Raw genomic sequence first — 25980 nt, 5'->3', positions numbered from 1 at the left:
CTGCATTCGCCTAACTAATTTTTCTTCTGATTTCCAGTGGTGTTATTAGTATTCTTTCATAGGTTTCATCTGGTGTTACACCCCTGATGATTTCTTTGTGCCAGCTAATTGTGCAAAAGTAAGTGAGGATAAAAGAAATGTGAAAAAAGAGGGAGGATAGGGAATAAGGAGAATTCCCTCATCCATGTTCCCCTACCTCCCATATCAGAACACACGAAGATGGTCTAATAGATGCCCCTGCCTGCCCTTCTAAGACCTTTTGTTGACCTTTTCGTGTCATTTAACTCTGTTGCAAGTGGGGCTGTCGCTACGAGGTGAGAACTGTCAGCTCACAGTACATGTGGGTGGGGTTTTATGTGTTGAAACAGATTCTAGTGCAGCTCTGTTTCACAAGACTAACCTCAGGCTCTTTGTCATCTTTCCATAGTTGTTTTACATTTGTGTTTAATTGGTGTACCTACCCAGTAAATGATGTTATGATGCTCTTCCTAAGAGACCGAGATTTGGCTGAAAGGACTTAAATCCATGTAATAGATCTAGAAATCCATTAGTATGAATGTGATCTCTTTTTTTTTTTCAGGTTTACACTAAGTTTCATTGTAGCAAATGTGTGAAACAAAAGAAGTCGTTCTCTCTGAAAACAAAAATACACTTGCACATTTACCTCATCTGAACAAATGATCAAACATGACAGCTAGGTATGCATGAGCTATTGCCTGCCGTCTGGTATGACAAACATAACTAGCATGCAGAGATCAATGAAAGATGACAGATTAGGTTATCTTAACCTCCACAGCATATCAACACGGCGCTGCTCATTACCTTCTCTCGAGATGTTTCACTGAGTTTACCTTCCTGATGAATGCTGCATGCGGTCTTACCTCAGAGCCCATACCCCTGCTGGCCTGCCTGACTGACAGTTTAGTTATGTTGTTTTAATAAGTGTGTATTAGCATGCAAAAGGTCTCCTGGGGATCTCAAATGCCACCTGTCAGATTTCATTGATGTTGTTTGCTTTAACTAATGTTATAGTTTAACATCTATATAATGGGGAAATAATTCTGTTTTCAAGCATAAGGTCATAAATAGAGAGAAAAGTGAAAGTGATACAAAAAAAGAGTTTTTGAGAGCAGATAAGCAAAACCTCCTGACTGTGTAAAAATACACAGAATCACAACAGCTCTAGCCCCATAATGATTTTTTTTAAATCAACAATAATCAGATGACTCCCTGTGAAGTTAAAAGGCCTGCCATTAGTGCCCACCCTACTGAGAACTAACAGCCTGCTTTTCTGTGTGCAGCTTTCAGACTTACACACATGGTTTGGGGTTATTTGTGCATGGAAAAAACATGTAAACTCACTGAAGATGAGTGTACACACCACCTGTCTAATACAAAATGCCTGCTTAAATTTTAAGAAATTTCAAATATCTGGTCAGCTTAACATGGTGGGTGGTGAGAAAAAGGATTTCTGTTTGCTGATGAGTCAGCCATAACAATGTGAGAATATAGTATTTATTTGTTGTTTGTCTCTATTGGAGTCTTATAGCAAATGCAATGCTCTGTCAGGTGTGGGACTTTGCTGTGATTGGCAGGTTTATTAGTCAGCTCTTTAGCAAGTTAGAATTGTTGGTAGCGCTATAGTCTGCCATCCCACTTCATTTAAAAGTGATTTTCATCATTCATCATTCATGTATATGCAGTGTGCATATGCCATAGAACAATAGCCCAGGTATGCTGTGATTAGAATTTTGCAGAGCAGATTAGTTTTCAAAATAAATGTGACAGTCATGCTTTTTCTTTCAATGAATGTAATTAGAAGGCACCTGAGATAATGTATTTATGTAGCTATGGGCAGACATGAGATGTCTCGTTTGATAAATTGCCAAAGTAACATGAAATACGTACCCAATACCCTTCAGGGGGGGATACAAGAAAACTTTTTAAATGAGTGTACGTAGTGTTGGCCTGTGGGACTCTGCCTCACATTCACAGAGATGCATTTACACATGTGGGTACAGATACATTATGTCATTCATTCACTGGGTTTTAAAGTAAAGCACACTTGAGAAGTCAAGTCGACTTATTATGATTTATATAGCCCCAAATCACAAATTCATCTTTCCAGGGTTAATAATGTGAGCAACATTGTGCATCTTCTATCCCTAGATTCAATAAACTTACTGTTCAGTTATTTCTTCAGCTGAGCAATGATTTAATAGTGTGAACATACAGTGCAATCATAGTGCTTTAATGAAACAGAACGAACTTATTAGGAGCCTCCGCACCACTACCTCACTGTTCAACTTTTACTTTTGTGTTTTGTAACCTGCATCAAAAATGACTAAATGATTTTAACAATTCAGTAAATATTTAAATAATTAGTTTTTTAACTTCTTGTACTTTGCCATAATACATAACATCTTTAAATACATGCGGTATATTAGAAAAATATGTATTTTCATATTTTTTTCTGTATCTACCGTATGAGTACAAGTGTATTAGTGAGTGCTGATTGTATATATCATGCGCACTGAAGCATGTGCATTAGACTATAAATGTCTGTGTGTGTGTGCGTGTGTATGTGTGTGTGAGCATGAATGTGTATTAACCATGTACTACTCTTCACAGTGATCCACTGAGCTGACAGAGGTCATTGTCACAGCCACTATGACATTTACAGCTCAGAGGCTTATGGAGACAGCCTTCTCTACCTGGCAGTCTGTGATTATTTCTGAAATGTGTAGTCTAACGGAAAGGTGTCGAAAATGTAGGAATGAAAAGAAACACAATGACTTTGGTGTCACACTGGAGCGGTGTGATCTGGTTGAAAAGATAATGAATACATGATGTTAGGAATGAAAAGGTTGACTAGAAGAGCTGTTTGACTTGGCCAAAATGAGTGTCTTTTAATGAGGGGCAGAGCTTTTTTCCATCTACTGAGGAATTTCTAAAATGATTATTCAAAACTTGCTGCCGGCAACAAGAAATATTGAAAACAAGATATCAAACGGACAGTTTCCTGTTTTATTTTTTATTAATTCCAACTATGCGTTTATCTCGACTGCATTGAGAGAGGGATACCTATTTTTAAATAATGCTCTTGAGTTGCTGATGTTGATCAGTCCACACTTTGGTCAAGACTGAAATATATCACTATTCTATAAATAGGTATAAAATACTCTATGCAGAGTGTCCACAGTACCTCAAAATGTCGTAAATACACCTTTACTAATAAAAGGCCTTAAAAAGTATTGTCTTAGAATGAGATATGCTGCATCTTAAATGTTTTTTGTCATGTCACTGTAAAAACTTCTGTGACCTTTCACACTACAGAAGAATAGTTATGTCTGGTATGTGCTGTGTCAGTTATACTAACCCCTTTCTACTGTGCAAGTGTATCATGAGCAGCGTGTCTTTAACAGGTGCATCTTTACTTATGCATTCGAAGCGCTTTGTTTACAAAGAGCACACAGAGAGAAGCCGGCAAGGAAAAGGGAAATCTGTGGTCCAAAGCTGACAAAACAACAATATTCTTCTATCTTGTGCAGAACTGGATCATAAAATGCATGGCAAAACACACCTTAGAAGAACTTTAAGTTCTGTGGGATTGGTGTTATAAACTATACATTTTCTATTTCAAAAAAGCATTATTAGGCCATTAGTAGATCATTGTCTGTTGATAATGAATGTTCTGAGATTATTGTAATAATACTGTTTCCTTATGTTGTTTTTGAACTGTCATGAATGTATTTACCGGGAAAGTGTATATTTTATATATATTATATATTTCTAGAGCACATTTGGTCTTCACATTCTTTAAAAATGGTAGTCTTACATTTAACGTATAGTCCCCAGAGGAGGTTCATATTAACTATTCAGTTTAGTATAGACATATATATGTGGGTGTGTGTGTGTGTAAACTCCAAGATGTGTCTAACTCGACACACCACTATACCTCACATGTGTAGAGACTTAGTCCTGTTACAAATTAGGATAGAAAATGAAACAAAGTTGTTATTTCCATACATAATTTGTGGATCATACTGACTTGATCACAGTATACAGTACCATGTGAAGAAATATGTCTAATGTCCTGATATTTTCCTGTAACTCAATAAAGTAATATCCCTTCTATTCTATCTATGACTACTAAACAGTCCTTCAGGCCTCACGTTAGAGAGATTTTCCTTTTGGTGTTTTTTTTTTTTTTTCTATAGTTTTACGGTAACACTATATGTGCGTGTAGTGTGTTTGTGACAGAGCGCCTGCATACACATTCCTCCGAAAACTGTAAAATTCCCTTTGTTTAGGAAGCCATTTAACTGTCAACTGGTGACCCTCAGAGAGCTGTATACTGTCAGCTGTGGTGAACAGCAGCTGACGGAGGCTCAGAGGAGGGGGGGAGGAAGGTGAGAAAGTGGGTAGAAACAGGAGTGGGTGAGGCGTGACAGGGGTAAAGAAGGGCAAGGTTGAGAGGTGCATCTGAGTGCTGATGTTAAGAGCTAAATAATTGCTTACCGCTGTGAAAATCTGCTGCAGAAGAAGGGAGAAAAAACGTGGGGTGGAGTAGGTGAGGAGGAGGAGAAAAGGAAGCACACTGGGATACTTGAGAGGTTGATAGTGCTATTTATACTTCCATTAGCTATCTCACACACTGTAGTTATCTCGCTAGATTCCTTCTCCTCCTCCTCCACCTGCAGCTTTCTCCTCTCACTCACTTTTTAATCCACTCCTTTGTACCTTATAGACCTCTTCTATACTCATATCTCATGTCTCTGGTATTTCTTTTAATACTTTAAGCCACTGATGTGAAAAAAGTCAAAACTTCCTTTGCGCTCCTACTTTTGATAAACTCAGGACAACACGCGCACACATACACTTGTTTCCCATCCTAATCTCATAAACAACGTCCCGTCTCCTTTTCCTATTTACATATTTTCTCTGGAGAAATTTGGGGTTAAGTATCTTGTTTAAGGCAGGTTATTTCACTGTCTGTCATGGCCCTCAAGCGGGTGTCTGACTTCACGTAATCGTCACTTCACGTTATTCTTAAACTCTTCAGCTCCAATGCTTCTCAGCGCTCTCCTCTTCAACATTTAAGTCACACAACCACATCTTCACGCAGTTCAATTAACAGGCAACACTGACAGTCACAGTTCATCTGATGAATTCTAATCCCACAACTTCAGAGGCTGCAATTAACACTAATTGCATTGCAGACCACCAAAGCCCCCAGCAGAATAAATGTGTGTTGTCTGCGATAATGAATTCTCTCCATTCCTATGTTGTGTTGTCCGGGGCATCTGCGTTCTTGGGTGAATAGATAACCTGGAAGTGTGTGTGTGTGTGTGTGTGTGTGTGTGTGTGTGTGTTTGTGGTTCCCGTCTGTGTGAGTCGTTGATTTGTCACCCTGAGGTCAAGTGCATAGTGCGACAATTTCCCAAATGCAATTAGGAAGTGGCCGGCTATCTGAAGGAGCCCAGTGAGAGTCTGATGAATTGCTTCAACATGTCTGTCTTTAACTGACTGTGAGTCCACTGTGGCTGAGCTGGTCAACAAGCTGGTCAACACCCATGCATTGTAAAAATACTGCCATGTTTATTTGCATTTCAGAGTGCCAAACAGGCTCTAAAGAAATTGATGGAAACTATTATTTCTTTACATTTGATTTCATCCCAGATTTTTCCTGGAGGGAAATAGGAAAGTATATGCTGCCTGATGGCTATTCTTGGTTTATTTGTCTGTGCACACATGGGTTTTTATGTGTAAAAGATGTACTTTCAATCAATACTGTATATATTTGTCATTATTCAAAGCATGGGTGACTTTACACATGCAGAACTGAACATATCAAATAGATGTTGTTGAATGTAAATCAAACGAGATCACTAATTTATATGTTATGACTTTCGATCAATTAACGTGCTGCACTGTAGCATCTTCGTTATAACGTAGCCCTGAGTATAGATTTTAAAAAGCCACAAGTCAAGTAGGAGAAAATCTACACAACCACCACTGACATTTGACAACTTATCCTCCCGTTAACAGTCTGCCACTCTGTGTCCTCTTGGTGTCCTCAGCAAAAACCTTGAGATAGTACAAAGGAAATCCCATTAAAGCCAACAGGAGAAGAGTTAGGAGGAAGCCTGTGAACCCTCACATATTTTCATCCTTGTACACTTTCTCTTTTGCCTCTTGCCTTTTCTTTCTCCAATGTTACACAACTAGAAATTCAAAGGAACTGGGAGAGGAGCTCTTTTCATAATGTTCAGCTACTGTAATTAATTTTAACATGAAAGTAAATTCATTGTGAAATAAATGAACTGCCTATTATACCCACAGTACCAAAACAGTTTGGGCAGATAAATTCAATAATATTAAAATGCCTAGCCCTGATTAATAAAAAGGCTCTCACACATAATGCTAGGAGCAAATAAATTGATCATTATTTAGGCAAGTTAAATTATAATCCAATAAAAATGAGAGCAATACAAGAGGCAATATAAATCAACATTAGGTAAAATTACACTTACATCCCATAGAATCCCACAAACAAGAAGAGAAAATAAAAAGCAAAATAACCTCAAAAATAATAATAAGACCTAAAGTAACAGAATTAACTGTAAATATCCTATATTAATTGACATAAATTTCATTATAAATCTAGTCAGTTTTTTTTAATGGGGCCATATTTAGGCTTCTATTTCCAAAAAACAGCCTAATCATGACCTTTTTTCATTTAAAGCTTCAGAAAACAAGCTTTAACCAATGTAAACCCATGCTTTAACATTACTGTGCATTCACCCTATCAGTGCATATTTGTATTACTGTATAATCTAGATGAGAAGGTAAAAGACTAGTAAATACAACTAAAGAATTTAGCACCTCATGTTTTGGTTAAAAACCAGAAAAAAAGTCTTTTTGGTTTATCATACAATAAAACACAAAGAACTTCACTATATCTTCATCTACCTGGCTGGACATCTTGAATACCAACACAGTTACCAGTTAATTCAAGTATTCAGTTCAAGCATACAGTCTGATGCAATCCAGTATAATCACCCTGCAATAAATTCTACCATTGTGAACCTTAAACATTTTGAGACTTGTGTTACTGAGAGGACTGGTTTTAATCTCAGTCTCCTGTATCAGTATATTAAATTGCAATATAGTGTAATCTGACTCTACCTAGTAAAACAGAAAACTCACTATAGATGGTATAGCGGCAGCTTAAACAGTGTGTCCCTAAAAGTACAGTCAGAGGCTGGCATGACAATGAAAACATATTCGGTCAGATTAGGTGCTTGGCTCTCCAGTCTAATTTTCCTTTCTGCTAAGATTTTAGCTTGGACAGATGGAGTGATTGAAGCTCCATAGCAAGAGAAGACTTACAACACATATCCTTGTTTGCTCAGTCATACACAGCCATGCGCTCCACATGGCACTAGGTGATTTAGAGCAAGCCACTTACTTTTGGTGGAAATCTCTTAGGTCTACTATGAAATGCACCAAAACTTCAAAAAACAAACTTCCTTTCTGTTGACATTTTTAGACTGTAAGCTGCAAACCGGATGGTTAAAGTAAATAAATGATCTCCCTTTAAATAACATTGACTGGCAGGCAAGAAATGATCTTGTACAGACACAGCTGAAGTTGTTGTATATTCAGCACAGGGTAAGGCACACATTAAATCTTAGACATTGTAATGAAGCCCCTTACCCTCAAAATGGAGTGTACATTTATATATATATATATATGTATATATATAAAACACACACTGTTTATTTTATGCACACATTTCTCTGTGTCTCAAAGAATAAGGGTGTATCTAGGGGTCAGTGGTGGGATGAAGTGTAATCCAGTGATTAATTAAATGGGAGGAACAAGGGTGAGCTCAGTACTGAAGGCAGCAGAGTGAAGGAATCAAGGCTTAAAACCGTCTGATACTTTTTGTGCTTAGATACTTACTTTAATCAAGGTTTTACAGCTCCCCAAAATACACACGCACGCACACACACACACACACACACACACACACACACACACACACACACACACACACACTATTTTTGTTATTTAGGGGGTCTCAACCAACTTACATTCATTTCCTGCGGACTAATCCTAACCTTAACCATATAACCTATACCTGCCCAATCCTAACCCTAATTTAAACTAAGCCTAATCCTCAACCTAACCTTAAAACACTTCATCACCCTAAAATTTAGTGAGTTACTTAGTGCATGAGAAAGTCCAGGTCTCCAAAGTTTTAGTGGGCTCCTGGCTTAAGGTCCCCTCAAGTCTATAAAAACATGGCCACACACAGTGATACTCAAGCCTTTGTGTCTAACGCTGTACGCAGAGACAAATAGGCACAGACACACCAGATGGAGTCACAACAGTATTTGATTAAGAAGTGGAATTAACGTGATTGAATTTTCTGTTTCTCTGTTGAGGCTTGACTGAAAACGTGGGTTCACATGAGGCCTTTAAGATATCTAAAGTCACTCATTAAATTCTGGTTTACTGTCGAGGTCACAGAATCATCCTGCACCTTAAGATGCAAGGTGACACAGCTCATTGTTAGCTACTGAAATCTAAAGAAGAGTGATATTTCCTCTTGTAGGGAACTAATTGGTGAAGTATTAGCTTGTCACTCCAAATATAAATTCATGGCTTCATTTCTGGGCCTAATTTGTCTCCACTCATGTTTCCCGTGGGTCAAATTATGTGGCAGGATGACACATTCTTTCATTTTCATGCTGATGATACACAATTGTACGTCTCCTTTAACCCAAAGGACTTAAGCAGCCTGTCTGTTTTACATAATTGTCTTCTTCACATCACAGGGGCGAATCGCTGAAAAACCGCTAGTCTGAGATGAAGACAAAAATTTTAAATACCAGATCCTGACCCCTTAGTACTCTGCTCCATGTAATGCCAGTATGTCTGTTTTTATATTCTGCTTCTTGCATAATAATGAACATGTTGGTGCAGTTACAATGCATGATGTTTTTCATCCTGTTGTAAAGATTTTTTTTTTCATTAAACAGAGACAATAATAAAGGCTGATTTGATATTATAGTCCCTTCTTCACCTGTGAATAGCTACACAGGGCTTAATTTTCTAAGGGAACCTTAAGATAAATTAGTATAAATTCCATCTTGTAAACCATTTTAAGGTTATGAGGCTTGTGGTTTTAATTAAATATAATAATTAATATATTAATCTTTGTTTAATGTTATTCTTTTTCTTTTCTCATTTTTACATCTGTACATTTATTCAAAGTGATGTTCTTGTTCTGTGTGAAATAAGTGATAATGTTAAAATTCAAACATGGGAACAAACAAATGAACACAAACATACAATTGATCAGTGTTTGGTTATTGTTTTGGTTAAAATACCCTTTACTGTCGCTTTCATGACATTTTTGGTTTTATGTAGTTTTTTGTACGTTTTGCGATATATTCATTTATTTTTAATATGAAAAGTTCTATTGAACTCAATTGTGAGTAAAATGTAAAGATATTCTGTGGCATAGATTACTTACTGAAAATGTGTTTTATAACATCAGTATAAATACTGTAAGTACTTAAAATGTGGAGAGTAGAAAGTAATCTTAGAAGCAAAGTTACAAAAATTAAAGTATGCCTAGAGATATATATGTATTTTTGTAATCTTTAAATCCTTGTTGGAAATAGTGTATTTGAGAAGGAAACTGGAGAGAATGAAAAACCATAAATGAAATTAAATGCTGTGTCATCTCCTGTTACTTATGCTAGGAATGTTTTGGCTCTTTGTGACATGTAAGTTTGTGGAGCATCGTTTTCTCATTAATTATATCCATCTTGTCCTCATCCATTATGTTGGCAATTTAACATCCAGTGAAATACATGTTCCCTGACAGCTGGACATTTTTTGTCGATGCAATTTACACCGCTCAATCCTCATGTGGAGTACCATCTATTTTAGATGATTGGTATTATTGAACCATTTTTTGCTGACTCCACTCCACTTTAGTCTCACTGCCGTGGAAACAGAGCAGCCACCCTGTGCATTTTAATATTTACTTTGCAAAGTGACTCTGTTCCCTCATGACATGTAAGCTAACAGATTAGACTTCATTTTATCCCTACACCACAACGGGGTGAAATTATAGTGTTCCCTCTAGTGAGGCTGGTGAAGAGCTGGTATATGTGTGTGTGTGTGTGTGTGTGTGTGTGTGTGTGTGTGTGTGTGTGTGTGTGTGTGTGTGTGCATGTTTTCCCTACACTGTGGAGACCTATTTACACACTCACATTGTGGGGACTTGAAGAAATTGGCTATCTCAGCAGGACCAAACCCAGGTTCCCACCATATAAATCACTGAATTTTAAAAGGTCAACTTGGTTTACATTTAGGTGAAGTTGGGTTAGGGAAGAGATTTGTTTAGGTGTCACTTTGTGACTTCTGTGCACTGGCATCAGGGGTCTGCCCACTGTCACCCTTGGGGTTAGACAGGTAGTGGTTATGGTTAAGGATTAGGACAAGTATCCAGGAAATGGATTTAAGTCAATGTAAGTTCCCTACAAGGAATGAAAAGAAGTCAGTGTGTGTGGGGGGGTTTGGGGGTGGGTGGGTGTGTGTATTCATTTGCTGACACAGGAAGAATCCAGCTGAAATCTCTGTCATTATCATTTACATATACATTCCTCCCCATTTCTCTCTCCCTCCTTTTCTATTGGTCTCTCAAGCTTTCCTGCCCTCCATGACTCTGTTATGTTCTCCTGTAAAGTGTAATCCACAAAAATGCATTTGCCACAACAGATGGAGCAGAAAATGGATTTGCATCCAACCTCTAAACCTCTGTTAAATGGATCCACCTTTGCCTGCTCCCTACCACTAAGTTGAGTTTTTTTTACATACAGACTGCAGCAGTGCAGTATATTATAATCACCAATATTCTCAGACCAGATTTCCCTCTCTTTGTGTGTTGTGTATCTGCTGGCAGCATCAAAACTGTGCTTATCCTCCATCTTCCACACCGTCCACTATTTTTGTTATTAATTTTCTACACACATCGTAATGCCTCTGCCATATTGGGGACCTTTTCTAACATCTCAAAGTGGTCAGTACGGGGGTTAGGCACCTTGAAAATTGGTTGAGGATCAAACCTCGATCTCCACTGTGTTTGGCAGCATCATTATTTCAACAAGAACAGGAAAGCTGAATCAGGTGTATATAAAAAGGACATCAGAGAGAAAAAATAAGTGAAAGGACAGTGGGGTATGAAGACAAGGGGAACAGAAGTGGAGAGAAGCCAGTGATGAGAGGGAACTTTGTGTTTGTCAGTGGGGTTTGAGCATGCAAGCAGAATTCCCATAGCTAGGTAGCTTTTTGTTTCCGCCATGCCCCACTATGTTCTGAGAGATATCAGCCAGTGCAGGGTCAGAGCGCTGCAGCTTTCTGTTCCCTCTGCAAGGAGATTTCCCAAATCCCTGAAATGAACACTTGTGCAGAGGATGAACTCTGCAGATGAGTCAAGTCTCACAACCCGATCTACACACAGAAACACACACACGTTAGGCAAACACAATACACTCAGTTTGTATGGTAAAATACTCTATGGGCACAACAGATTTCATCTTTTGTCAAGCTAGTAGAGTTTGACATATATCAGAAATTATTTTTTATACATTGAGTTATACATTTACTGTGAACAGCTCATGCTGACACAGATCCCAGTATCCAGAGATGGGACTTAGACTGAAATTTGTAGCGATACATAGTGTCAAGTGAAAGAAAATTTGTAAAAAAAGAAAAAATGTTTTCCCTTCTTTGAGTTTTTCACCATTTGTTTGTTCACACACTGTCGAAATTAAGTGCAGACTCACACTTTTATTGCTCATTCTAATAGTTGTTGCGCCGACAACCTTCATATGAAGCACCCTCAGTCCTGTAGCCACATGCTGAGCAGCACTTTCACTCTCTGCTGGGGAACAGACATGGTGAAGCCCATTATGTCTGTGATGTTTTTCTATCTATTCTGCCTTTTCTTCTTCAGAACTCACATGATTCATTTCTGTTTTTCTTGAGGGTAAAGATTAGTGTTATTCAACACATCCCACCGATAAACAAACAATTTTTCCTCCTCAAACTCAAAATCAAAGTGTTCAAAATGGTTTGCTTTTTATTTTCACTTGATGTTTATCTCTCCTTTTTCCCTGAATATCTTCACACTGTTTTTCTTTCTTCATTCTAATTTGCTCTTGACTTACTAAACAACACTGGTGTTTTTAGTAGACCGAAATTGCTGCCTTCATTTTTGTCACAAAGGGGAATAAATATGTTTTGATGCTACATTCACACAAATGATATTTTCTTTAAGCCCAGAGAAGAAATGCTTTAGAATGGGCTCTTACAAAGGATAGGAAACTCAAAGTACTTGATACTTGCTTATCGCTACTACTTATCAATGTAGTGCTTGGAAAGGCAAAACACCACATCACCACATTTATACCTCTCTTTCCTCGTCTCTTCAGGGGAGATATGTGCCTTTAAGATCTACGGGCAGGATGCTCCCTTTGAGGCGGTGGTGTTGAATCACACATCAGGAGAGGGAGTCCTTAGGGCCAGTAGCCCTGTGGACTGTGAGAGCCAGAAAGAATACACCTTTATTATCCAAGCCTATGACTGTGGGGCTGGGCCCAGCGGGAACGACTGGAAGAAATCCCACAAGTGAGTCAAGTGTTGTGTTTGTGTCTGTACTTAATTTAACTCTAGAGTATATTGGTAAGTCACAAGGTACAATCAGCAAAACATGTTTTTACTGCCTGAACGAGGGCTTCTGGTTTGCTCAAGTGCTGCAATTAACCATTATATGTTTTCAAACATGAGAAAATATGAAACAAATATTTTGTCACAATTTGTGGGAGCCCAGGCTGATGTCTTCAAGTTGTTTGTTTGGTCTGACCAACTCATAGTCCAAAGACATCCAGTTACTATTATGCAACACCAGCCAATGCTCACATGTAACAACTTTAAAACCAGTCAATATTTGGCATTTTTACAAAGTTAAATGATTTGGTGATAATTAAATTGTTTCGGGAAAATCTCTTAAAGTGTTTAATCTAGAAGCTCTGCTTTGCCTTTCAGTGAATGTCACCATGTTTTCCATAACATCTGGCAGACAAAAGTTTTAGCGCACAAACACCAACACCAACATTTCGGACGGCTTCTTTCTGGCCTGTTTGTAACTGAAAGTTTCTTTATTCTTTACAAAATCTCAGTTATGAAAATGATGATTGTCAGAACCTGTGTTAAAGCTGTCACATGCTGCTAATTGTTATTTATCTTCATGAGTCACTTGTGTGGACGCTATTGTGACTCAGATTTAGTGTACAAGGGGCGGACAAAATAACAGAAACATGTCAGACTAACAAATATTAACTTCAGAGGAATTCAATGAAAGTTACAGAGGCAGCAGCAGAAATGAGTCATATTAAGCTCTCCAAACATCTCTAAAATCATGACAACATATTAAAAAATGGTGGACAAAGAGGAGCGGGGTTTGGAAGCTGAGCTGCAGGATATTTGTTCAGCATCACTTAAAATGAAAAACTAAATTACAGTCACAGATACATGGCTAATTAAACAAGAAGCCGTAGTCATGAATATGCAAGTTTAAAGTGTCTGTTCGGTTCATCCTTTCTTCAACTCGAATTAGTTTGTAAGTAAAAAAAACCCCAAGTAACTAATCACTTAAACTCATTAAGAGAAAATGTAATCACATCTTGTTGTTTCTGTTTGCACTCTTCTCTCAATACTGAAGCAGTGACATCTGAGACAGCTGTGTTCTCAGGATATTATGGCCCTTCAAAATTATATTCTTGTGTGTGTGTGTGTGTGTGTGTGTGTGTGAGAACAAAACAAGACTGACAAACAGGCAGACCAGCATGGACAGTAGTAAATGAAACCCTTGGGTTCTTCGGTCAGAGACTGAGCTGCTAAAATAAGCTGCTTCAGGCTCAGCACCAAACAAAAAAAAGAAGAAAGAAATTTATCAGTTGAAGCACTTATGATGAATTTCTCTACTGGAAGATGAATGCCACACAGTGTAATTGTATGAGTGTGTGTGTGTGTGTGTGTGTGTGTGTGTGTGTGTGACATTATCACTGCGTGACATTCTTAATAGGCCTCATTAAGCTAATGTCATTAATTAGCCAGATGTGCTTCCTCAGGTACACCGTGAATTGTTGTCAGAGAAGGTCACCAGTGAAGAAAACTTGATGATACATCTGAATTATTGCTTCATTTATATACTTTAGTGCACAAATGTTCTCAGAAAGTGTAGCTCGTATCTCCAGCAATCCTTCCCACCAGATGTGATTGTGTGCTTGAGTTTGATTAAGTAGTGGGGAACAAAAGAGAGAGAAAAATTGAAACCTCAACAAACAATCGAGCTTTTCAGAACCTGCTATAGATGAGTGCATGTCACTGGAGTAGCCTGTTAAATAGAAGTTTGATTGATGAAACCCATTTCACAAAGAGATACCAATTAATGCAGCCTTTTTGTGGTGCCTTTTAATCAGCTCTTCTCATTCTTCTTCTCTGCTGAATAATATTATGTTTTCCTCTCTGTCTTCTCTGCCTTTAACTGCCCAGCATGTGTAATAAAAAAAAGATCAAAATACAGTAGGTCTTTTAATTGCTTTCATTCATCTCTAATGTCTTACTTTCCATGATCCTTTCCTTCATCCAACCACTTTGGGCCCTTTCCTTCCTCACCTCCCTTCTTCTTCCTTTTCTTTCTTCATTCAGGGCGGTGGTTCACATCCAGGTGGATGACGTCAATGAGTTCTCCCCGGTGTTTCGAGAGCCTCTGTACAAAGCGTCTGTGACAGAAGGCAAAATCTATGACAGCATTTTACAGGTATGCTAATATTATTTTTTACCCATAGCACATATGTAGTTAATCATTCCAAGTGTTAATTGAAATTTTATATGTGTGTGTGTGTGTGTTTTATGACCATGTTATTGTGTTTTAACAATGCCACCAATCATTATGTAAAGAAGTGGAGATATTGTAATTGTCTGTAGTGTTGGAACTAGCAGGCTGTGAACTGGATGTTGGGTTGTTGCAGGTGGAAGCGTGGGACCAAGACTGCTCACCACAGTACAGCCAGATCTGCAACTACGAGATTGTCACCACAGGGACGCCATTTGCCATCGACCGCAATGGTAAGTGTGTGTGAGAGTGTGTCTGAATGTGGTCCAGCAGAGTGACAGGCTGGACTGTAGTTATGACTGCAGATAGTGATGTGATTAGAAGCGATGTGTAAGTCTGAGAGAGAGAGAGGGGGAAACTAGGACAGCACACCGGAGCGGGGGACAATTTGTGTGTCTGAAGACCTAAAGAATTATTTTCAGTTAATTTAATTACACTAGATGATGATTATCTGTGTGACATATACACAGAGTTGCAGGTCTAGAGCTCTTAACTATGCCTTTAATTAAAGAACTTAAACCAAAGCCACATACTTACTTTTTACCAAATCATTTCTCGTTAACCAAAATTATTTATCTAGTCTTCACCGTGAACCACAACCATAAACTTAATGTGTGAGCAAATAAAGCTGTTTTGCACAAACATGGATTTCTGTGATTCTTTTATTGAAACTAATTTAAGAACATTTAGCTATTTCTTGCAATTTTTTCATTTTGCTTACAGTAAATAATTAGTTCTTGTGTGACAGTAATACTGCATTATTAACCCCTGTTCTCTTTGCTTCTACTAATTTGTAAGAAAGTAAAACAAAACAAATATAGGTTCAGAACTATGCCCATTTTTATTTATTTATTTAATGTTTTTTTTAAATGCTGTTTGCCAAGGTCAAGAATAAACTTTGACCCACTGTCCATAAAGTTCTTGGAAAAAACATCAGCAGCTGCTAAATGAACCTTGTGGTGAGATGGCTTTCTCAACTGAAACAAAATAGGGCAAAGGCTGTTTTGTTTTGTTTTTTTTTTTTTTTTTTTTTGGACGATCATTTAGTTATTCATTTGGGTAAAAACTCATTTGAACCTTCTTTGAGATGTGATACATTTCGAGTACACTAATAGCAATGTTGTTCTTGCCTCATTTGAATACAAACGGCATGGTTAATGTGTTGATGAAAGGGAAAAGCTGTTTCTTGACTGAATTTACATACTGTATATGTTCTTTCTATGATCTCAACAAGTTGATCATTGGGTGAACATGAGAAAGCCAATGCTCAGAGGACTGAATCATGGAGCAGACAGTAAACTAGAAGCCAGTATTTAAAGTGGAGGTGGATTTTACTGCAATAAGCCTCTAGTTTGTAAGTGGTGGAATAACGGAGCAATTTAATCCTGTGAAAACAGAAACGTCTGTATGTACCGACTGCAGCATTCACGTGTTTATGGCTGAACATCAAATGACAGAATAATGTAAAACACTAGAACACTAGAAATGCAATATGAAGAAGAAACAAAACAAGCAGAAAAACGTGACTGGATTCTCCTTTTTATTGCAATAATGTTGTGATCCATGAAGTCGCTTTTCATCAGAGCATGGCTCAAAAGTTTCTTGACAAAGATCCATCCTTGGCTGTGACAGCTCCTTCTTTCATTTTTACCCAGTTTTTTTGTGTTCTTTTGTGGCTCTACACCAGTCCTCCTTCACTGGAGGGGTGTATTTTATTTCTGATTGAGAGCTGTTCTGAGCATATCTGCTTATATAAAATTTCAGCTTTGGGATTTGTGCCTGCTTCTCCCTGAGCTTCCACATCCACATTGTGCTGATCTGAGTGCAGCATAATCCCTTGCTGAATGAAGACGGGAGGGCTTTGAGTTGTGTATAGGTGTGTTTTGAATTCTACCAATAGATCAGACAGGAGCACACACTGCTTTCTTTATTGGAGCTCTTTTCATTCTCTTTCTCAGGGTCAAATTTATTTCTTTGTCTCATTGCTTTTTGAATTTAACCTTCTGGTCTTCTTGTCCCTGTGCTTTACAGTAGTCTGGCTCATTTGATTTCATCTCCACCCAGGCACCATAATATTATGTGGGATAAAAAAATGTTTAGACCTACAATGGTAATTTTGTGCATTCAGGGATGTGCAAAATAGAATAGCAAAGTAAATGGGCTGTACTGCTGTGTGTTTCTCTGCTGGTGGATATGAAGTAAAGCGTACATCTTTAAAGAGACAGTAAAATAAGACCAGATGGATCGTCAAATGCTACCTTTGTTCAGAGTGGTGATAAAACTGGCCCTGAATCAATACTGCAGGGTTCAGAGTTCAGGTGCTGTTCGACAGCTCACTACAATTTGACAATATGCTTTAATATTTAACTTGCTGAGACACCAACACCAAAGATAATTTTAACTACGTTTCAAATACATTTTATGCAAATATAAGTTTTCTCCAAGCAATGTTGATTAGACTGACAACAAAAATGACTTGCTTACATTGGTGTAACTGTAGAAATGTTTGATGCCTGTATAGAGATACCTGATTTTCAGGATGCCAATTAGGAGATTTATTTTTATATATTTTTCTCATATTTACAACAAAGAGGATAATATGAACAGTGGTTCCCCTGAGATGCTCCTATTTTTGGAACATAGTTTAATGAATACCTCGTTAAATCTGTATTCAGTATTGCTGACCCAGAAAGACGTCATTAACTGCACTTCCAGAATTATTTTTCTGACAGTTTTGGTGATGTGAGACTATTTGACTTGTAGTACTTACTCTAGACATTCATCATCTTGTAACCAATGTCCTCTGATAGTGATAGCAGTGAGGTGTCTCATTGTGGGAACTACTCTCTACACTATCCTGTGTTTAACTTGCATGAGGATCAAGCCTCTCATCGCCCTTTAAAAGAAATCACAGCATCAGTTTTGATTCTCAGTCAGCTGCCCTCCTTCTCACTTTTAGGAAAAGTGAAGGTTGATGTTCAGTGCACTTGGATAGGGGCTCAGAGAGATACAGTACCTTATTTTACATTGTAGGGAGGGCATGTTAGAGGTTGTGACAGTCATGGCCAATCACATTCAGGACTGTCATCCTGACTGAACACAGGGCTCTCCCTGCCATTATGCACTAACACTATAGAAATAAAAAAATAAACACCTCAGTTCAAGTACACTGCCAACAGGAGATGATGGATTTTTTTAAAGCTAAATTCATTTCTGAATCCACTTTAGACTCTGAAGATCTTACAGTCATCTATGTGTTATAGTGTGCTGTCCGCTATGAAATACCACTGTAGTGCACTTTTGTTTTTGGAAACACCATTATAAAATGTAATAAGACCACATCATGTTGGTGGCTGCAGCGACATGTCTACTTTGTAATTCAAATGCTCCTGGTCTCAGTTTGAGTAAACTGGTTAAAAGGAAGATGGGGTCCTGTTGCCCTGGTTACCAGCTGTTAGGTAAAGACGTGTCAACTGATGTAGGATGTTTTTCATAGGATAGTATAAACTTCAGTGTTTCAGTATCCAGCTGCTGATTTGCAGTTATAACTGTATGAAGAGTCATCTGTTTGATGCACAAGCAGCAGATGACACCTTTTTCTTCAGATATCTGTAAAGAGGGCTGCCAGAGTTAAGGAAAGGCCATTGGTATAAACTACTATTATGAAACAAAAGCATGCCAAGTGGTTTCTTGCGCTGAGCAAGCAGGCAAAAGACCAAGCAAAGTGCACTCCTTTTGGCATCAAAACTGCAGTGTGTCGCCGGATGCCTCAGCTCTCCTCCCACTATATGCACACAGCAAGTCACCAAGATGTCAAACTGGCTCAGTCACAGAAAAATCTCAGAGTGCTGGAGGAAAATTCCACTTTGTGAGTGGACCAGAAAAACTACAGCCCCTTAGTTTCCAGTATCATTAAGGCTTGCAAACGCTGGATGATACCATTTGCATAATACAACTCAATAATTTTCTGTGCAGTTTTAAAGCCCAAACATAGATAACTCTGATAACATTGTCAGGCTGTTTTTTCCATCTTCGAAAGCTTATTTTAAAGCCTCAATCCACATTATGTATCTGCATGGACTGTTTACAACCCACTGTTACAACTAAACTGAGCTTCATTTGTAAAATTGGTGGAGTGTGTCTATCGAGTTCAGCACCGTTACTGTTGCAGTTGTTCACAGTAGCTGCAGATCACAGAGTCACTGTAGGGGATATTTGTAAGATCTGGCTCTGACCTCTTCACCTTTCTCCCTCTGACATTTCATGCTCAGCTCTTTTCTGTACTGCTATGAGCTCTGTGTACTCTGAACTGATTTCCTCAGTGTTCACTGCATCTCCTCTCCTCTGATCGCTCCTCTGTTTCATCTTCGGTGATCTCCTCTCTTTCTTTCAGCAGCAATCGGAGTGACATCAGTCAAGCCTCCAGATGCAAACCAAAAATAGCTTCAGTTTTCCCCCCATGTGATCCTGCGATGGCAGTGACTGACGCATTTAATCTTTGACTAAATATGACATTGTTTTAAAGCACACTGTTTATCTTGAAGAACATCACAGATAAATATGTTTGATTATCAACTGGCTCCTTTTTGCTGCTTCTCTACTGGAGTGTGATTCCTTGGGAGACAGTATGTTTCTTTTGTGTTTTTGAGAAAAAGCCAGGGAAGCCAGATTGAGATGGTTTGGACATGTTCAGAGGAGGGACAGTGAATACATTGGTAAAAGGATGCTGAGGTTAGAGCTGCCAGGAAGGAGGCCTAGAGGAAGACCAAAGAGGAGGTTCTTGGATGTAGTGAAGGAGGACATGAGGATAGTTGGTGTGGGTGAGGAGGATACAGAGGATAGGGTTAAATGGAGGCAGATGATTCGCTGTGGCGACCCCTGAAGGGAGCAGCCCAAAGGAGAAGAAGAAAGAAGTGTATGTGTGTGTGTTTGCTGGCCTCTACAAAATATGATGAACCACACACTTTTGCAGTTTTCACAAATGCTTACATCAGTACATCTGCTAAAATCATGCTACAGTTTTCCAGAACTGTAAACACAACCAACACATCTTGAGCCAGACTGCAGAGTTTCAACAAAAGATGAAACAAAACCTGAAGTTATCATTTCTATGAACTTTTCTTCCCTCATCTTTACCCCCATGAAATATATAGTACAGTACTGTGCCCTCGAAAGCTGCAAACTTTCGTAGCTTAATAATAAAGCATGTTTCGTGCATCCATTTTATATAATGACCAGTCATCAATGAGACACACTGGAATCTCTACTTTTCTTGGCCTTCCCGTTCCCTTCTCAATCTCTGTATGCAGTTGTGTATGTGTTGCATGCTTTGCCAGCCTCATCAAGCATTTTTTTAGTTACTTAGCTAACCTTTAGATTCAACTCATGATTTCTGCTCTAACAAAACAAGCTCACATGCCCATGGTATTCCATGCTATTCTGACAAGGTCATACTTTAAACTGATGTCTGCAATCTGCCCTTTCACTAACTAATCAGCTGTTTAGAAGCATCGATTCACCATTCCTTTTTGATCTCATTGGGGAGAAAAGTCTGGTATTCACATCTTTTTTTTTTGTGATCATGGAAAAACCACAGAAAAAAATATGCAACAGAAGTAATTGGCCTATTAGTTCGCTAAAGCTGAGCCTCTACTAGGTAGCAAATTTTTTCAGTCGCACATGGAACCATCAAGCAAGGCTATTTATTTATGTATTTATGAAATGTTGTCTTTTTTTTTTTTGCTCTGTAATTCCCTTGGCTCCAGCAGTCAAAACACCAGTACTTGTAAGTTATAATGATCTATATTGCACACAATTCTGCTCATTGTAACATTCTCCTCAACCACAACACCACAGCAATTATATCTTTTCCCCATGGACAGTCATACAGTACGGTCGATGGGTCAAAAGACAACACAGTGGAAAGTTAGAGACAGAAGAAAGAATGGGAATATTCAATTCAAACATAAATGATTCCTTCACATAGATAAAAATCTGTCAAAAAATATAAATGTGTTAGATATGTAGGGTTAATGACAGTGAAATTTATTTAAAAGCGCACATTATCAGTGTAAATGGTGATACGTTACGATAAACAACTGTAAGATTACTGTCAAAGTTAGCCAGCAGCATATGACCCTGTCTAGCGGCAGTACCCGAGGCATATTTGTGAAAAACGTCAGGCAGGCAACATCTCAGCTCTCTCACGCTGTTACCCTGGTGACAGGTGAAGATAGTCCATCGCTGGAGTTTTACATCGACCGTTTACAGAGAGGCTTTAATATTCAAATGCAATACAAGGTTACTGGACCTTGAGTTGTCAGTGAAAGGCTTCAGTAAGTACATAGATTCATTTTTGTTTTCAAGGAGCAGTTTCTTTAATGCAAAGTCAGCTTCAATTATTGCTCACTGGAAAGTATTGTCTCACTTTATTAATACCAAATAAACAGTATTTCCTCTTTGTTTTGGTTTTCTTCAGGTAACATCAGGAACACAGAGCGGCTGAGCTATGACAAGCAGCAGAGCTACAAGATTATGGTTACGGCCTTTGACTGTGGCCAGAAGAGAGCAAAAGAAGATGTGGCTGTGCATATTGATGTAAAGCCTGTCTGCAAGCCTGGATGGCAAGGTCAGAGCTCAAGAAAGAGCCAACATACTTCTAAAATTCTCTAATTTATCATGCAATAACTGACAGAACCTATTCCTATATTAATAAAAATGCCCTGACATTTTGCCCATAACACTTTGTAATACCACCAACGTGCGATTCAATGCAGTTTTTTGAGCATATTCTTTTCCTCAAAGGAATTCAGTCTTATTTTGGAGCGAATGTCTCTCGAGGAAATCGGAAGACCTGACAAAAACCTCTGGACAGAAAGTTGATTGCAGTGTGCGTGTGTGTGTGTGTGTGTGTGTGTGTGTGTGTATTCTTCTCCTTTAACATGCCAGCAGCTTGGCATTCGAAGCAGCCCATCTCCCCTGCTGCTTCACCTGTCAGCACTGACAGCATCTCAGGAGTCAGGTTCACGCAGGAATAAAAGAGGAAGACAGAGAAAGATAAGAGGGGAGAGGGAAATAGGAGGAAGGGATAAAGGAAGAGCCCGAATGAACAGGCAACTCGAGGGAGGAAAGAGAGAAACAAAGTTATGGTGAAAGAAAGGAGTGATAGTTATTGTTACAGTGGAGAGAGAGATGCTCATACCTGGGCTGTATATATGTTAGTAAAGCTCAAAGCTACAGTAAAGCTGTGGTTTGTAGTACTGTTTTTAAATCAGTTTACCAGATCTCCTTAACAATTCCTAGATCCTCTAAGCACTTGTGACAGATGAGAGAAGATACATTAGCCCTTTCATTTAAAGTGGTCACTACAGCGGACAGCTATTTAAAAGCAGCTTTCTTGTATGTGCATGGGTTCTGATTGTGTAGTTGTGCATCACCCACTACAGTGGACACTAGTGTGTCATTCCATACTCTGTGACCCCAGTGGTCGGACAGTGTAAGTGCAACAAACATTTCTCCAAACCAAGATGGCATGTTTAAAAAAACTGAAATTCTGGGTTTTTGGGGTTTTTTTCATGCCCAAAGAGTAATAAAAACAATGAGGCTGTACTGTAGTGAAAAATCACATGTGATCAAGCCCTAGCAGAGATAACGTAAAGCCACTGATGTAAAGATGGCATCTGCTGAAAATGACATAAGTGCCAGTTGTTTAGCCCATAGAAACACTCACTGAGGGACATGTCAGTGCACATCGCTCAGGGCTGGGAATGCAGAGAGAAATGGTAATACAGTGCATTGTTGAAAAGTAGACTAAAGTGACTACTTTATGTAAATGCCATTTTCATGTACAGGTACTGATTTATAGAACATTAAACCACCGACAACAAAATAAAAGCTGGATCTGAAAAGCTCTTACTGTTACTTTTAGAGGAAAACACAATTGTTTTAAGATCCAGATGGTATCACAGGGGATATCAACTCACTACATTTGGATCACAAAGAAGCACTCGCTATCATAGGCTGCATTATTACCAGTGTTGCATTATACTTTGCAACTTGGCTCATAAAAGGGGGTTATATTGCACAATCCTTTTGTAAAACCATTAACCCGTACCAGCTTAAAGCCATGAATAAAACATGCTGTGATGATGCACACAAACATCAAGTCCTTTGTACACATAACCTTATTTATCATTTGTGTTTAAAGGTCAGCGCTGCTTCTGCTGGCGGCTTTTTGGAGGCTAAATCTCCACCCCACCTCTCACGCCTCCTTGCCTCCCTAATCACCGTCCGTTTCTCTCTTTGTGAATGTTTGTCTCAGGAGACTGGATATCGTTTTCTGTAGCCCTGGCAAGAGCTGCCAGGTGTCCACCTACACACACAAACACACACATATGGAGACACATGCACACTCATTCGTGCATCTTATCATGCTCATGAATCCCTTTCACCTGCAGATTCAGGGATTCTCATACACATTGAGGATAAATATAACACCAGGCAAGAGGACTGACAGTTACAACAAGGGGAGCAATCCTTTCTACCAGGCCTGTCATGTCACAGGGCCATTTCAGCCTCCTTTTGACTCCAGATAGGGAAAGATTCTCACTGAGAATATTCCACACTCCCAACCTGTTGGTTTCCTCTCATCCTTTCCCATAAGACCCATTGTGAGGCCATCTAATGTAGAACATAAAGCGTTATTTTACATTTTTGTGGACTGTTGCAATTATCCTTTTAATTTACTATTTGATACCTTTACCTGCAACAGATCATTCCACCAGCATTACTAAATAAATTGCTTATGTTCAAACTGATAAACCGATTTTGTTGCTTAAAGGTTGGAACAAACGTGTGGACTATGAGCCAGGGACCGGGAGCAAGCAGCTGTTTCCCAAGATGCACTTGGAAACCTGCGACGGTCCCCTGTCTGGCGTAAGGGTGATGGTAGAGCTGCAGACCAGTCACATTGGGAAGGGCTGCGACCGTGAAACATACTCTGAAAAGTCTCTGCAAAAACTCTGTGGTATGTAGAGAGAAAAAAGAAATGAGTCAAAGTCAGGATTAAGAGAACTAAAAAAAAATGTTGAAATGAAATGCCTTGTTAAATAGTAAGGTGCTGTTTAAGAGCAGAGGCCTGTGAGAGTGCGAAGGGAAAATAATAATGAGAGATAAGAAAAGCTTCAAAGACATTAACTTTTGACATCTTAACCTCTGCAGTATATTAATTTGCCAGACCTTTTCAGTTCACCACTTTCATTCAAGACTAGTTTGAAATGCAGTCATTGTTCTAAATTAAATTTCAAACTTCATATCATAGTGTGACAAGTGTCTCTTATTACTTCCAAATTATACCCTGGCTTTGCTCAGTAATATGCAACACGTGTAGAAAACAAATTTGATTCTAACAAAGGGAATATTCTTCATGAGAAGCTACAATTGTTTTGTGTTTCAACATTTTCTTCACATTTGTTTTTAGACCTTATAACTGAAATTTATCAAAGATCAATAACAAAAGAGGAAAATCAAATCTAAATGGGGAATTTGTCCAACTTAATATCCATCAGTGATTTGTTCTGAAACATGTTGACATTTAAAAATGTCATTTTTATGATATATGTGGCTCTTCAGGGATCACACAACTTATTTGAAAGTTCTTCACATAGAGACCATGGCTATAGGGCATTTAGTACCACAAATTGTTTAATATCATCATATTAGAATAACGTATTAACTATTACTGACCATACACCTTGTTTGTTTAAACAGAGTGCTGACATACATACACAACATACACACTGACATAGTGTTATCCAGAAAGACGACACAGAAAAAAGACAGTGACCCTGGAGAAGCACTTTCTCTTTAGCTTTATTCTCTGTGGAGCTGTGTTGACAGTGTGTATATCTTCTGACTGGCGCATCCAGGTGCAGCATCAGGCAGCACCGACCTCCTTCCAGCTCCCAGCCTGTCCACAAACTGGACGCTGTCTCTGCTTACTGACAGCGGACGAGACAGTGACCTCATTTACAGATTTGATGGGCATCAGGCTGCCAATGTTCCAGATCACGTGGTGCCCCAAAACCTGACAGATCAGTTCACCATAGCGACCTGGATGAAACACGGACCCAGTCCAGGACTCAGAGCTGAGAAGGAAACTTTACTCTGTAACTCTGACAAGACCGGTGAGTAAATGACTCCACATCTGCCTGCTGTTAAGATGCAAAATCCCACGAATTCCCACAAATGTTAGAAGGTGGAAAGTTCCAATCTGGAAATATTTAACACATTTAACCTTATTTTTCCACATTTTATCACCAATCTCCACCTACTTTAAGAGTACTTAAAAACTGCTGATCCTAAGGGCACTTTTATTTAAACCTTTTTTATTTCCTTCTCTCCTCTGCATTACAAACATGCCATGAAAATTGCATGACCTTCTTTCAAAATAACAAGATAATTGAAGCCCACAATGGCAAATGCTCTTTGAAACTTTCAACTTTTCTCCCACAGCTTGTCTGAAGTGAGCTGTGTAATTAAGCAAGCCATCTGCACATTGCACGCTCTCACAATGGCCTCACAGATGGCTTATTAGCTTAGGAAATGTGTAGTCTGATCTTGCACTGCAGAACTGCAGAGTAGTTCATGTTAGACCGGCACAATCTGATGAGCCCTTTTTTGACTGGCAATGTTTTGGCTAAAGGATGTGAACGGTGTGTTGTATTGAGTCCCATCATTTCTCAGAATAAGGTGACATTAAGGCTTGGTGATCAAAACTTTCTATAATGATAATTATCACAGCGGTGCTGTATCTCAATAACATGGTATCAGTAATTACCTCATCACATGTTCAAAACTTATGTTCACATTTATCACACTAAGGCAAATGTTTTTTAGTATTTTGAAAGAAGCATTTGTGTTTCCATTTCAGTAATTTTTAAAAGCAAAATTTGTCTACCATTACTAAAACCAAAACATCAGTATCAGCACTATGT

At 38.6% G+C, this 25980-nt stretch overlaps 1 protein-coding gene across 1 annotated transcript in view; it reads left to right on the top strand.

The window, feature by feature from the left end:
* Positions 1 to 25980, top strand: part of clstn2a (calsyntenin 2a) — a 125816-nt gene that overhangs the window by 76368 nt on the left and 23468 nt on the right. The window contains exons 3-8 of the mRNA XM_026313436.1: positions 12522 to 12717; positions 14800 to 14911; positions 15123 to 15219; positions 21465 to 21614; positions 23826 to 24011; positions 24913 to 25170. Of these exons, the coding sequence (XP_026169221.1) occupies positions 12522 to 12717; positions 14800 to 14911; positions 15123 to 15219; positions 21465 to 21614; positions 23826 to 24011; positions 24913 to 25170 (999 nt within the window). The remainder of the gene's footprint in view (positions 1 to 12521; positions 12718 to 14799; positions 14912 to 15122; positions 15220 to 21464; positions 21615 to 23825; positions 24012 to 24912; positions 25171 to 25980) is intronic.

The sequence above is a fragment of the Mastacembelus armatus genome, chromosome 17 (genome assembly GCF_900324485.2).
Source record: "Mastacembelus armatus chromosome 17, fMasArm1.2, whole genome shotgun sequence".
NCBI lineage: Eukaryota > Metazoa > Chordata > Actinopteri > Synbranchiformes > Mastacembelidae > Mastacembelus > Mastacembelus armatus.
This window is presented reverse-complemented; position numbering and strand designations above follow the sequence as displayed.